Raw genomic sequence first — 15420 nt, 5'->3', positions numbered from 1 at the left:
CAAGAGTAAGAAATTGATGAGACGGCATCGAAACATTTATTACATTATTTTTACTATTAATGGCTAGCTAGGATGAGGCGAATTTTACTCGTCCAACTCGCGTCTTCCATACCATGTCAAAATTGATTCTAGACGATCCAAAGATGGTGTTTCATCATTTCGATTGGAATTTTTTTCTTCGCTTTCAAAGCGCGTGCAAATTGAGAAATTGAAATCTTGGATTATCTAGATTAATTGTTAGTTACATAAAGGAAAATATTATGGAAAATTTGGTTGCCACTTCCTGTGATGATGAATGATAATGAAGAATTATTGTTATTGTTTATTATTAACAATCAATTTCTATAATACACGCTGTGAAAAATATAATTTTTAAAGTTATTTGACCAATTAAAAAACCATGGTAATTTTATCATTGCATACATTTATATTATATTTAAATAAAATATTTATATTTTTACATTATACATATTGTATAATTTATTTAAATGATAATAAAATAAAGAATCGATAAAATCGCAAATTAATTTATACATCAAACTTCATCCCTTTTTCTCTTTACAGAATAATACTTTTACAGGAAAGAAAAATTATATATCTTTTTTTTTTTAACATTATTTATAAAGCTTTGTTCATTTTAGATATAATGAAGCAGAAAATCAACAATACTGCCTGAAACTAACAGCGCCAGAATTTTAGGTTAGCTTATTGGAACTTCTTCGAAAGCTTCCACTTGTCCGCTTCCAGATGGCGCTGTCTCTGCGCGACAAATTCCAGATTAATCGATAAAAACGATCTTTATCCTTGGAAAATCTTCTACATCTCCAAATGTTATTATTTTATTTATTTATATTATTATTTCTTTTTTCCTTTTTTTTTCTATTTAATAACTTCTTTCGATTTTTTTTTTAAATAATTCCTCCTTTTTTTTTTCTTTTCAGAGGAAATGCTTCACAGGAAACAGCAACTTATCTTCCTATTTCTTCTCTTCCGCTTGTTCATTCGAAATGTTCACAACTCGAAATTCTTATAACCTAAATCTCACACTTGTAATTCTTATGAACATATATATGAACATTTCGATATTTTCTAATACGAAATATCGGGATAATAATAATAACAATAGATAATACTCTTTTAATCCTGACATCGATATACAAGAAAATGCCTGCAATAAAATACGCCCCATCTTCTTTACGATCATTTCGTAAAAATATTTTACGATCTTTTCGCCATGTTTCTTTTTTTTTTTTTTACGATCTTTTGTAAAATATTCCTACGATATACAAGATTCTTTCACTTCTATCACGCGATCTCTTTCGATAAAATCGGTATACGGAAAAAAGAGGGGGGAAAAATTACATTCTCCGAAATACAAATTTCCAATCGCTTTAAGACTTATCTCTTTGCACGAGAAGAATCATTTTTCCTTTATCCTCGCTCGAATTCGTAATTGATCGCAAACAGACCTCGAACCTAACCTGTTCCTCGTTTCTATCTCTCCCATTTTTCCACATAATCCAACCGAGTACACGATTGACAGCGGACCGGATGCTCTTGTACGTCCATCTTGCTCCTCGTTTCCTCAGTCTTCGGGCTCTTTCAGCAATTCGCCGCCGTTTCCTAATGAGTTTTCTTCTCCTTCTTCGCCAAGATCGTCGATCCACGGTCTGTTGCAGGCGCTGTTTGCTGGAACACTTCGAACAACAACGAAAGGAACGTTCTCCATTGTCGGCGTTTCCCTTTTTTTTTATTTTTTCTTATTTTTTTAAATTTATATATATATATATTTATATTTATATACGTTTCATATAATCTATATATGGTTACTTTAAGCAACCTTTCGATCGTTTTTCTTTGGAGCTTTTTTTTTTTGTTTTGTTTCGAATTTTTTCTCTTTCTTTCTTTTTTTTTTTTTTTATTTCTCATTGCATTCGCTTTTTGTGGCCGGTTTTTTTTCGGTTTTTGTCGACGCGAGATTTCACGAAGGGACGAGAGCATTCTGGCCGGTGAAAGTCGGGTTCAATTTGTGTCGGTTTTACCGCTTTATTCTTTTTGCTACTGCAACCAAAAAATTGTGGATCATGCTGTTAACGCTGCAAGAAGAGGATGGTTAACCCTTTCTAGTGGTGAGTAATGGCTTTATGATTTATCTTAATATTTCTCTCTTATATTTTTTTACTTTTATTATTTTACTCTAATTTTCTGTTCTTTTTTTTTTTTTTTATTTTCGTCTAATATTTGTAATTCATATTTGTCGAAGAGACTTTTTTTCTTTTCTTTTTACTTTTTATAATCATTAAGATTAACTCTTATTGTTGATAAATTTGATTCATTTGCGTCCCATATTCGTGTTTTTCATCTGGCTAAAGGAATAATAATCCGAAAATATTCATCGTGATAAACAACTTCAAACATTCTTCAAATCGAGATTAGAATGAAAGATTTGAGGAATAATTTGTATAAATAATAATAACTCGATCGGATACGAATGAATTCGATTTATATGGAATAAGAGTTAATTAAGTTTACGAGGTATTTACACACCACTAAAAGGGTTAATACAAAGAAAAAATATTTTTTTTTTCTTTTTAAATGACTCAAGGATCGTGCAGAGATCGTAAATTATGAGAGAAGATAAAAAAATAACGATCACTAATCTTCGTGATTTTTATTCGACGATACGATCCCATTTACACTATTCCAAAAAATTTACACGCTATCGTTCAAAAGTTTGGAAGCAATGAGACACTTTGAATTCAACAAAATTCCAAAATTTGTTGAATAATAATAATAATAATAATAAAAAAAAAAAAGATAGATAAGAAAATTTCAAACGAGTATCAAATCATTTTAATTCCACCTCCATAATAACAAATTTTGATTATTATACATCTATAATCTTTACATTTCGTTTGCTTCCAAACTTTTGAACGATAGCGTTATATATTTCATCCACAAAAAAAAAAAAAAAGCTATGCGAATACTGGTTCGAAAGAATATTTCGAATATCTTTCGTTCACGAGCCGGAGGCAAGGTTTCAACCGGAAGTTATAAATAACTAAATCGAGGAATTCTGTTGAACAATCCAGTATATTTAATATTACTTTCCAATTATTATAAACAATCAAAAATACATGTTTTGGGTCCTCACCTTGACAGTTTGAAATTTCTCCATTTTTTTTTTTTCCTTTTTTTTTTCTTTTCAAAATATTATCGAGAGAACGAGTTTTTTTTTTTTTTTTTTTTTTTTACACAAGAAGAGGTGAAAATATTGTTCGCGATTCTTTCAAGGGTTACTATAATGTGAACTATACAAAAATTTGTTTACTAGATAGTGTCTTTTTGATATTCTTGTTGTTCAATTCTTTGTTTTGTTTTTGATGTTGTTGTTGTTGTTGTTGTTGTAATCGTTTCGACTGACCTTCGAATCTCCAGCGCCGAGGAACATTAGGCCCATAGCACCAGCATACGCCAACAGCGTTTCCACAACTTGTTGGGTCTCGAGGAGGATTCTAGTTTCGTTCATCCAATCCTTGGCGACCGATCTTGGCGCCCCCTTTAGAAGATTCATATAGCGGAGGGTCATTTTGAAATCGCCACGATCGAGCCAATACCTGGAACACAAATCGAGGAATTTGTCAGTAAAAAATATTGAAATGTATTTTCATTACTTTATAGAGAATCTATAGAGAAAATTTTTCCATTTCGTATCGGTGGGACGATGAAAGAAATTATTTTGTATTCAGATTTTATGAAAAATGGGCTGTGAGTATATATATATGATTGATTTGAATTTTAGATCGTTATTATTTGAATATGAAGTATTTATATTTGCGTGTTTATATTTAAATTCTATTTCAAAATTTCACATTTATAAAATCTATCAACAATTGTTATTAAATCTTATTATCCCTAATAGAATGTTATGCGTTAATAATTTAAATTTCATCTTTGAAATTCAAAAAAGAAAAAAAAAATATTGAAATAAAATAAAAGCAATGGGAAATCGAAGCCTGATATTCGATAATCTCGAAACGATCATTGAAATTATTTGTGGATCGAGCGAGGCGTAAACATAAAAATGTGGAATTGTGAAAAAGGGGGTTGAAATCGTCTCGAAAAACATTTTCCGAAAATTTTTGAGAAATGTTGGCTCGATCTTTCGATTATTTTATTTTTATTTGTCCTAAAAAAAAAAGGAGGGGAGAAGGAGTATTGCTGAAAATAATGAAAAAGATTTTTTTTTAATGAAGAGAGATTTGAAGAGTAATTCGTTTTAATAAAATTTTAAATAATATTACACCGATTAACGTCAAAGGGATTTTGAATTTTTTAAATTCAAAGAATATATAAACTATACTCTCATGGATATCGATAAATTTTCTATTTCTCTTTTAAACCGCTAATTAATCATATTAATTATCAAAAAAAAAAAACTCGATTATCTTGCATGCTCACGCGATATTATACATTTTTATAAAATTTTTTACTGCCACTCGTTTCGTTTATAGCACGACGCTTCAAAAATTTATTAAATCATCCTCCAAATATAATTTTTAAAACTGGTGGAGAAGAAAAATTCACCTTTTTTTTTTTTCAATTTAAGCGCGAAACGAAATATTCTAAATTTTTTTTTTAAAAAAAGATCGCTTTATTAACAACACTTTAACAATTTATCGAATGAAATTTAATTGAAATTTTTGTTGCACAATTAAAAAATATCCCCCTCTGACCACCTCTGTAAGTGTAAAGAAACGAAACGAAAAAAAACCCTCTTTCGAAAGAAATTAGCTTAGCTAGAAGAAGCAATTGTAACGGTTAGCTAAATTCGAGCGAGGCTCTTAGTTGGAAGGGGAGGAGGGGGAGAAAGTCGTGGATCGATGGTAGATCGGCCGTGGAAAACTTTTTCCTCGGGCCGTTTTCCAGGCCAGGGGTTAATGTAATGGCCGTGTCGTCGATCGAACGAACTTCTCGAGTCGTATCGATTAATTGTCGCTCCCTGACGAAATCGAGAGAGGGAGGGGAGGGGGAGGAGGCTTGTTTTGTCGTGGACGACGTTATTATAAAAATGAGGGAGGGAGGGATCATCGATTCTCGGGGTGTGAATTAATTAATGAGGTTTTCGGTGGAATTTCAACAATAGGGGAGGGGAAGAGGGCGCGAGGAAAGAGGGGTTGTTTTTTGCGATGTAAGACCACGTTAATATACCACGAATAAGATATAAATATTTAGAAGTTGTATTCAAGGATAAGTTGAAATTTGCTTGAAGATGGAATTGCGGGAATTATAAGTATCGTTTGAACTTTAACGTTATGATATTTCTTGCAAATAATTTCATTTTATTATAACCAGTAAACTTTTGTTTGATTATAAAATATTAGCTGGAGATTTATATTTATTATTGTACGTTGGAATTTGATTGATGATAGAATTAATTCCTGTTTCTTCAATTCAATCATGATATAAATATGTAAGCGTTAAACATATGTTGAATTATTTGAATTTATTTCGTGTAATTTATTTTTTACAAGAATAATAAATCTGTTTATTCTATTTTAATGAATTTCAAATAATGAAAGAAGAATTACATTGAATCACATCGAATGTATTGTCACTATAAATTAGAATAAATTGTAACACGATAAAATTATTCGATATCGTTCAATTCCTTCGAAATTGAAAAATTGCAATTAAATTCAAAAACCCCCTCTAAAACGCAGCCATGATCGATTCGAGGGGTGGAACATATTCTCAAAGAATACCTCACGTTCGCTGAACAAGCATCAAAGAAATTTCAATCTCGTTTGAAGGAAGAAGTGCGAATACAGAAACGTGTCTCTCCATTCTTCCTCTTTTTTTCCTTTTTCTTTTTTCATCGCACATATCTATATCAAGGGAGAAAAACAAACGAGGAGGAATTAGACGAGGCAATCTTCTAATTAGATTCTGCGAGTTAAAGACTTGATTAAATTTATCCCTGGGGAGATGAAAGAAATCCTTGAGACTGGATGATTGTAAACAATCACATTCGACTTTTTCCCTTTTTTTAATGCAAAAGTCCATGGAAGTTGCATCTGGGATTGAATTAAAAATAAAATGATTCATAATTCTCTCAAAATAGATAAATTTGTTACAAATTAATCAAAAAGTAATATGGTGATAAGTATGATGATAGGTAGGACAAATAATTATCTTTGATCAATTTTTTTACAATAGTTGCTCTACACAATTTTATGTTCAACTATTTATAGTTCTAATAATAAGTGGATATTTAATTTTGAAATCAGATCTGAATTTTTCAATATTCATAATTCATATTAACAATAAGATTAACTCTGGAATTATCAAACTCATTAAAATGATGAATTACAGATACAACTTTAAACTATTTATAAAAAAATATTTGGATACATGTTATATTACAGATAGTTAAAACTTTGAATGACTTGTTAAGTGAAATTAAGTTAAACGCAAAAAAAAAAAAAAAAAAAAAAAAGAATCCTCATTTGCCTTAATAATAGTAAAACTAGAAGGCGACTTCATATAGCCACAAGAATGGCCAGAGAGAGGTTTAAATTATACCTTCATTTGCTAGAAAATTGTGGTCCATGTTGAATTACAAAGCTCTAAACTCACATCCAGAACACATCAATTAAAGTAACGTTGTTCTGACGATAAGGAGGTAAAATACTGTGCCATTTAAATTGTACACTTTTATTTTATAGACACGTTATTCGTTACGAATTCTAACGAAGAAAAATCTTCTCTAAAAACTTCTCTGGAAATTCAGATCGACGTTTCAAATTAATGATATAAACAATAATTTAATTTTGTATTTTACTTGTATTTCTACTTCAAAATCACATTAATCATGATAATTTGATTAAAAAGATAAATACAATTTAAAAATTATCGAAAATTATGGATTAATAATACGTAATTCGATTGCTTTCTTGCTAATTGAGAAAGCAAAATTCGTCTCGAATGGGTTAACTGAAAATGCAGAGAGAGAGAGAGAGAGAGAGAAAAGAAAAATGTTTGGGGATCCAATTCTAACATGCGAAGTCCTCACGTCAATTGCAAAGATAGAGAGAAACGCTAAATCCTCCGAGTTTTAATTAGAATCCTGCAGTTTATAGGCGAGTGCAGGAACTTTGAAACGAAACGGAAATCTGTTACGTTCCACTCGTGCAATGGCAACGAAGAAACGGCGCGAAAAAGGGAAAGAATAAATAATAAATAAATAAAAATTATATGCTTGGTAAAATGTTCGAAAATTTATTTATTCAATGAAATTCCAATTTTTAAACTTGGACTTGTTAAAACACCATCGAGTAGCAAAAATTCAAGTTTTACAATTTGATTGCAAAAATTTCAGATTCCTTGCTCAACCTTCATTTTCCACCCCTTTCTTCCGCCGTCACGCTACACGTACGTGATCGACCGTGAACACGGGCGCAAATACCACGCGTGTAAACCGCACATGAAACCGCCCACACACGTTACACGCGACACGACGGGAAATAAAATATGCGCCCGTTATACAAGCTACCCCGCTTTCAATCCTTTCACATCGATATAAAATATTACGGGCAATGTTTCTCAGGAAACATCCCTCTATTGGCGAGAACCGGAGTTATTCTGGAGAATGTTGATATAATCGTGGAGGACGTAAATTTTGGAGGGAAAAGTTGTTACGAAAAAATTTATATTTTTAAACATCTCGATCGGTGTTTTTCGATTAATTATATATAACACACGTAATGAGGATGATGGAAGCATCCCTTTATTGCTAGAATTAGAATCGTTTTATTTTACATCATTTTCAATGAAGATGAAATTAATTAATTAGGAATGGCATGTCGAATACACATACGCTGCGAAACAAGCATTTATATTATTCTTTCTTTCTTTATAATTTCTTCGAAAGTGTCTCTCTCAAAGAGGAGAGATTTCTTCAAGAAAACTCTCTTATGTTTAACAAAGATTTATCGATCTTGTGAATTATTTCTGCATTTTCATTAAAAATGGACATTCCACGAGTTTCACAAGATAGAGAGGAGATAAATAAATATTTTAACCGGAAGCGTAATGTGGTCTACATTCACAGAGTAAGAGAGAGAGTCACAGGGACGTGACCGGATGCTCTCCTTCAATATTAAACTTTAATATTCGATGGCCACTCTTTTTTATCGATACCTAGTTCTGCTAGCAGCGATGTTTTTATGGAAGACGCGATCTTCAATGTAATTTTTCTACAGATGGCTTTTAGAGAAATGGCGAAATCCTATTTTAACAGTATTTTTAAATTAGATTACTCGTAATTTCATTTTTTCAAAAAAAAAAAAATTATAATTTAAAATTTATCGTTACACCTTGGAGGAAAGGGAGTATAACATCTCTTATAATAATTTATGCTAATTTATTCTTATAATCGTTTATAGTCGAACTAATCATTCCTTTGATCGAGAAAATTAAAATCTCAACGTTCAAATAATTTTTCGAAGTGGAATCGTGGAATTTAAAAGTGAGATTAAAGTTTCGTGATGTTTTTAAATTTGATTTAACTTCGTGCCAAACGATTTGATGAAATTAAAATTAGCAAAGTATTTAAAATGAAGAGTTTCATTCTTTCTCATTTTTTCATTTTGGAGAGTTTAGGGGATAGTGAAGAATAGTAAATGTGATTTATGATCATTCTACTTGTTCTTCTGTATTATTAAGTAACGAGAAAAAAATTTGTTAGATTAAAAAAAAAAAGAAAAAAAATAATAATTTATAATTAGCTTTTGTTTGATTCAAAAGTATGTTTATAAGCTGCAATTATTTTTCTCAGGTATTTCGATTTGTGTTTTATAAAAATAAGTAAATACATACATTATTCCATTGTTTTATAAATTTTTCATATCAAGAGATTAAGTGATATTTATGCTTTTATGATAAAACGATTAAAATGTAAATATTATTAATCTTTTGAACGAAGAATAACAATAATTCGTAATCTACATTAACATTTAATTAAACGTTTATTCATATTAATTTATTATATATTCTGAGAGAAATAAAAGAAGGAAATTGCTAAGAATCTTCCAATTCTTGGACTTGCCTTTTACGAAGAATCAACACAGAAACTTCCGCCAACAAGAAGCGGAAGTTGGGACAAATCCGTAGAAAACTCTTCGTGATACAAATGTTTCTCATAGAAAACTTAAAGTGTCTCCGCGAAGATTTCTGGAACATTCGTTTTTTCTCTGAAAAACTTTGGAAAAATACTTCTCCATGCTTTCTTGTATATTACAAATCTTGAAAAGAACAACGTTTCTTGTATATCTTCTTACTTTTATAATTCGTTCCCTTATATTTTTATATATAATTACATGTATTTGTAATTTCTATTTCATATACCATTATATATATATATATATATACATATATAGACAGGAATAATTTTAACAAATGATTAAATAATACAAATTTGAAATAATTTTTCAAAGAAAATAAAAAACATGTAACATTCGCGTAATTTTTATTACAAATTTATTATTCGCAATTCTGTTGTAATAAAATTATATTTCATAATTTATTTTCAAAAGGAAACAAAGAAAATTATTTTTTTTTTTTCAAAATAATTGTACAGTGATATATAATGCAATAACAGAGCTGCGGAAAAATTATTTTTAACGAAAATTAATATTCGTTCAACGTGCGAAAATGTCAATTCTATCGGGTATGAAAATTAAATACACACCCACCAAAAATCTAAAGAAAGCTTTCAAGCAGTGTAGAAATAAGCAATGTAGGAGCCGGCTGACGTAGCGCGGTGCTGTACTACTGAAACCACCAATTTTTCCCCAATTCTATTAAAACAATGCTTTCAAAAGCGATCGTGCTAAAAATATTCTCACTCGTATCTCAATATTACAAAACAAAATCTACACAATGGAGGCTAAAATTAAAAAAAAAAAAAAAAAAAAAAAGGTAGAAAAAATGGAAAAAAAAAAAAAAAGAAAAAAAACACGACGAGGAAAATTCTAAACGAAACCAAAAGCAATGTCAACTGATGGAAAGAAACAATCAAACCATTCTTCGCCATTTCCACACCACAATATTCACCGCGATATCCATACAAACACGAGCCAATTTAACAGCAACACGGAGACAAAAGCGTGGAGGAACGCAGAACTTTAAAACCGAAACAACTCGAACGAATTTTAATCAGCCTGTTTTGTATAATGGACTGGACAATTTCGAGATGATCCAACGAAACAATAAAAAGATAAATGTTGCGGGAAGGAAATTGATCGATTTTGGGGGGAAATTTAATTTTTTTTTTTTTCAAATACTTTTTACAGGCGAATGAACAAAATATTGATTATTTTTTACTAAAATTAATTTAACACTTTTCCATAAATTTAATCCACGAATTATTTGATTGATTTTTACAAAGTTTCGTTACAAAGATAGGATTAACGGAAGGATTAATTAAATAAAGTATAATTGTTTTTTTAAGCGTGGACAAATTAGTTTTTTAAATTAAAGGTAACAAGAGAAGGATTATGATGGAGTAGAAAAGCTGGGATTCACGATTCTTCTTAATTGGGTTCATCGACGTTCCAATTATGATCCTAAGTATGAGACTTTGCCAGCCATGCGGCCATGATTTATGATCCCATTGTTTGCAAGAATTTAACCGAGAAATTGGCGTTATCGAGCTTCACGTTGCCTTGTCTCTCTCAATGGAGGGCGATTTTATAATCCACATGATTATTTATACGTGGATCTTAATCTCTTCAATTATCAGATTCAGACATAAACTAAACTTCTTCTTCGACGAGAAGAAAATAAAATGGAGAAGAAAGTTGTTCGAGTATCTTAATAGAATTATAAAAATTGAAAATATTGAAAGTAATTAAAAATGATTCATTTCAACTCGTTTTCTATTAGTTTCTCAAGTTTTAATCTCAAAATAAACAGATGTATTAAAAAAAATTTCTTCCTCTTTGTTAAAAGCAATTAAATATAGTTTAATTGAAAAAGTTAAGAAACTGCACCGTAAAAGAAAGAAAGCATAAAATTGATTCTATCTCCATATTTTGAACCTTAATGTATCTAAAACCATCCATCATCTATTCAACTCTTAAAGTTTCTAAAATTCACAATGAAACTAATTACCATCTTTATTCACAGCCATTTATCATCCAATCAAATCCATAAATCTATCTTTTAATTCTAATTAAAAATGAGTTACTATTATAATTAGATTCATTCCAAATTCTATAAAATATATAAATTAAGAAAAGAAATAAGATTCATCTTAATTTTCTTCTTTTAATTGTTGCATAATCATAGTCCATTCATAAATGGAAAATAAAAATTTCCAATGTTCCAATTAATTTCAATTCAACGTCCAAAACCAAATTTTAATCTCGCAATAAATAATAATTCTGCTCTTTCTTAAAGTTATATTACACCCTAAAATTAAAAAATGACATTATAAAGAAAGAAAAGGAACTCGTAAAATGAATTTTACCCCATACCTTATCTTAATCACCCATTCATTATCTAATCACCTCCTATAACTTAAATTCTACCACATTTATACAAAACCATTTATCATCCAATTTTAATTTAATTTCCAATTCTAAGAATGATTAAAAATAATCCTCTTTATGATTCAATTCATTCTTGATCAACCAATTGAAACTTCCAATTCTAGATAGATAATTAAAAATAACCCATTTCCATCGATAATTCAATTTATCCCTAATCAACCCCCTAAATTTCAATCTCAAAAAACAAATATATATAAAATAAACACACTCTGAATAAGACATTTAAAAAATAAAAATATCCCAATATTTTATACACCTTAGCCATCCATCATCCAATCAACCCTCTCCAAGTCTTCAAATTCTAACTCTATAACACAACCTCATCCCCAACCTTTATTCTTCTTTAATCCAGCCAACAACCCCTTAATTACTTCCACAATTCCGGGCGCTGAATTTGCCTGTTTTTCACCATGTGCGAAAATTTCCGTGGAATTTGTAACAGCGTTGCACACAGAAACTCGCATATTTGCGCGGCCATATTTTTCCCACCACCTCTCCCCCTCCCCCCCCCCCTTCGAACGGATGTAGTCTCGACGCTAGTGGCGTGGGTCCAAATTTTAACGCAGCTTCTTTTTCATCGCTCGTTGAAACGTATCTATGATGTGCATATTTTGCGGCCACGTTTTATCCGTCCACTTCTTTATGCATGCTTTATGTATTTTTTTTTTTTCCGACGCAATACGCGTAAATTCACAGCCTCTGCAAATAGATATTTCAGTTGGATGCATTTGCATTTTTTAATACCATCTCCCTTTCTATTCCTTCTGGAAGGAATGTCACGATTCTGGTTCGTGAATTTTTAAACATCTTTTCTTTTTAACAGTGTGCGGTTTATGGAGTGTTAGAGATACTTTCGATGGATCGTATATCGATTATTGAGCAAATAAATATTAACTCTTCAAAGAATTGTCCCTCTCCTTCTCCCCCCCCCCCAAAATATATCCTAAATGTATCGATATCAAATATACAACGATTAATTAATTTTATTAATTTTTTTTAATAAATAGAAATTTCAACAACTTTCCTTTCTTTTCTTCTTTACATTAAAGAGGGATTAAATTAATTAGTCCTAATTTATTAATAAATCGTTGAAAAACACAATAATTATTTAAAATTCATAATTCGTAAAAATAAGAATAAAGATAACTGATATAATTTTTTCTTTTTTTTTTTTTTTTGCCCGAGAAAAATTCATTCGAGCAAAGCCAAAAAAAAAAAAAAAATAAACGATACAGAGTAAATAACCAACCACCCTCTTCCACCCTCCATATTCATACGCACCATAAAATTAAAAAAAAAATCGTGGGGGCCAGGTTCGCAATTACGTGGCTCATCCATTTATTCAAAAATTGCAGCACCGAAATTTCGAGGTTAAAAATTATTTCGAGGAAGCTCTTTGTTTAATTCATTACTCTGCGTGCGTGTGCAGAGTGACGCTGACACGAAGTGGAAGAAAAAAGTCGTCGAAGGAGAAAGATAAAGTTTGAGGATCGATTTAAAAAAAAAGTTCACGATTTCTTTTCCCTCTTTTTTTTTTTCTGATATAATTGATAGAGGGAATTCTGCGAGAAGTAGAAAATCGTCAGATTGATCTAGTTTTCTGATTAATTAGGTTTCGTTTGATGGAAATGAAAAATTTCCTGGAGGAGGGAATTTGATTCGGAAGTTTGGACAAGATTCTGATCAAATAATTGAAAGGAAGGAAAAAATGAAGCAGTGGAGGAAATTGTCGGTGAGAATAATTTGTTGTGGAATTATTTAATTTATATAGAGTGAAGACTCGATGGAAATTTAGATGAAAATTAATATTATTATTATAATAACTTCGGACGTATTTTTGTAATTTTCTCATTTCTTTTCAACTAATTTCAAAATTTCGAATAAAATTGTGATAAAAATGAAATTTAAGTTTTTAAAATTAAATTACATTTATATCAATTCTTTCATTATAACTTTTACTTTAATCTTTACAGAAATTTATTTTTCATCATTCGTTGTTTAGATTAGATTAAAGTAGATCTACTTACTTTCAGTTATTTTTTTTTTTTTTTTCAAAAAATTACTTATCCACAAAGTTTCCTCACGAAAAATTAAAATCATCATAAGCCTATAAAACATCGAATTATCTGGCAACTACAAGCACAAACATTCATAGAAAAAAGAGGATATAGGTGAAAAATCAGGATGTGCGTTCGACCATCGATTGTCGACGTTTCCAGCCACGTTAGGATGCAGTGAATGTCGAAAAGTGCAACAAAACCTGGAACGTGTCGAATAACAAAGGATCGACGACAATACCGTCATCAAGTCTCGCTCATAAGAAACAACGTGGTGTCGATAAACAAGCTGCTTGAATCCGAAGACAGAACGGAAAATTAATTTTCCTGTTTCGGTTGCTCGTTCCTTCCAGAAAGCAACCCTTTCATCCATTAATTAGCAGGCGCGACCCGATTTTCCAGATCGCTTTCGACACGCACTTTCGCGTCGTGAGAATTTTTATTATTCTTTCCTGATTTAATTTTCGTTAAGATCGGATTATTTCTCAAGTTGAATAATAATCAACTTGTACAGAGTTAGAAAAATATTTGTAATTTATCGATTAAATTTTACATTTTATAAAGTAAAAAAATTTTTATTTGTCAAATAGAATTTTTAAAATATTTATTAATAATAATCGAAATAACCAAGTATGACGCGATACGTTCATATGTGACGCAATCAAATCACTCGTTTAAAGTAAAAAAAAAAAAAAAAATATAAGACTCTAAAACAGAATTAAAGGGGTACTTACCTGGCTCGATTGAGTATATCGAATGTATTAAGATTCTCTACATCGAAAGGTTTGTCCTCGAGTTCTGAACGAGAGATAGGGCAGACATCCTTGAACATCAAATAGCTCTGAATATAACTTAGCAAATAAATAGGCAGTGCTGCGCCCTCCTCGGGCACCATGGCCAATCGTCTGGCCACTTGTTCCACCTGAAACCCAGTTTCCACTTCGTAAATTCTCATTCGAATAACACTTTGAAGTAAAGTTTATAATCCTATGGGCGAGCGAAAATTTCGCGAAATAAAAGAAAACTTTGCTCGAGTACAACTCTCTTTTGATTCTGGGGTAAAACGTTTTATGGGCAAGATGGTGGAAACAAAAGAAGAAATTGAAGAATTTGAAGGGAATAATGGCAAGGAACTTTTTCCCAAGATAAACAAATCTTTCGATTGATTGATATTAATAATAATAATTGGAAGGGATGAAAATGTTTGCAAAAAGATTTTTCAAAAAAGAGTAATAATTAAAATGAATTTTCAAAAGGGAATTCTTTAATATTAATTAAATTATTAATATTATTTGTACTATAAGAACTTTAAGAAAAGTTATTCAAAATGGGTAATAATTTTTGATCCAATGAAATGATTAATAATAATATTCAAAGAAATGAAAATCTCTTTTTTTTTTAAATTAAGATAAAGATAATAAAGTGGCAGAGATTGAGAGTTATATAAAAATAAAAAGAAAGATTTGAAATTTAAGGAGAAAACTGTGAGAAAGGGACGAGGATGAGAAATATTAGATATTTGTATAATCTTTTATAAATGTTTAAGGAGTAAATGTAAGAAACTTTAAGAAAAGAATAGTTAGAAACGTTTTTCGAGGCAAAAATTTCTTGGCTGTGAAATTAATTATTAATTATAACATTCAAAGAAATGAAATTACTGAAAGATCTTGCTAAAAATTTTAAAAATAATAAAATAAGAAACGAAAGTGACAAATACATTTTTACATTTTCCAAAGAATCAAATATAA

At 30.2% G+C, this 15420-nt stretch overlaps 1 protein-coding gene across 14 annotated transcripts in view; it reads right to left on the bottom strand.

Annotated features, from left to right (window-relative positions):
• Window positions 1–309: 309 nt before the first annotated feature.
• Mitofilin (inner membrane mitochondrial protein mitofilin) overlaps window positions 310–15420 on the bottom strand; it is a 52983-nt gene continuing 37872 nt past the window's right edge. For 6 of the 14 annotated variants that reach the window (XM_086917872.1, XM_086917874.1, XM_086917876.1 and 3 more), the window contains 3 exons: window positions 14407–14594; window positions 3425–3617; window positions 310–1697 (listed from right to left, as the gene is read on the bottom strand). In XM_086917872.1, the coding sequence (XP_086773998.1) occupies window positions 1392–1697; window positions 3425–3617; window positions 14407–14594 (687 nt within the window). In that variant the 3' untranslated portion in view covers window positions 310–1391. Of the gene's footprint in view, window positions 2062–3424; window positions 3618–14406; window positions 14595–15420 lie in introns of all 14 variants that reach the window. The other 8 variants (XM_086917879.1, XM_086917881.1, XM_086917884.1 and 5 more) reach the window with 2 other exon arrangements.

Source organism: Apis florea, unplaced genomic scaffold, assembly GCF_048593485.1.
Source record: "Apis florea isolate Af1SG1 unplaced genomic scaffold, ASM4859348v1 contig_2272_pilon, whole genome shotgun sequence".
NCBI classification, from domain to species: domain Eukaryota; kingdom Metazoa; phylum Arthropoda; class Insecta; order Hymenoptera; family Apidae; genus Apis; species Apis florea.
The sequence above is the reverse complement of the archived record's forward strand: the minus strand, read 5'-3'. Positions and strand labels throughout refer to the sequence as shown.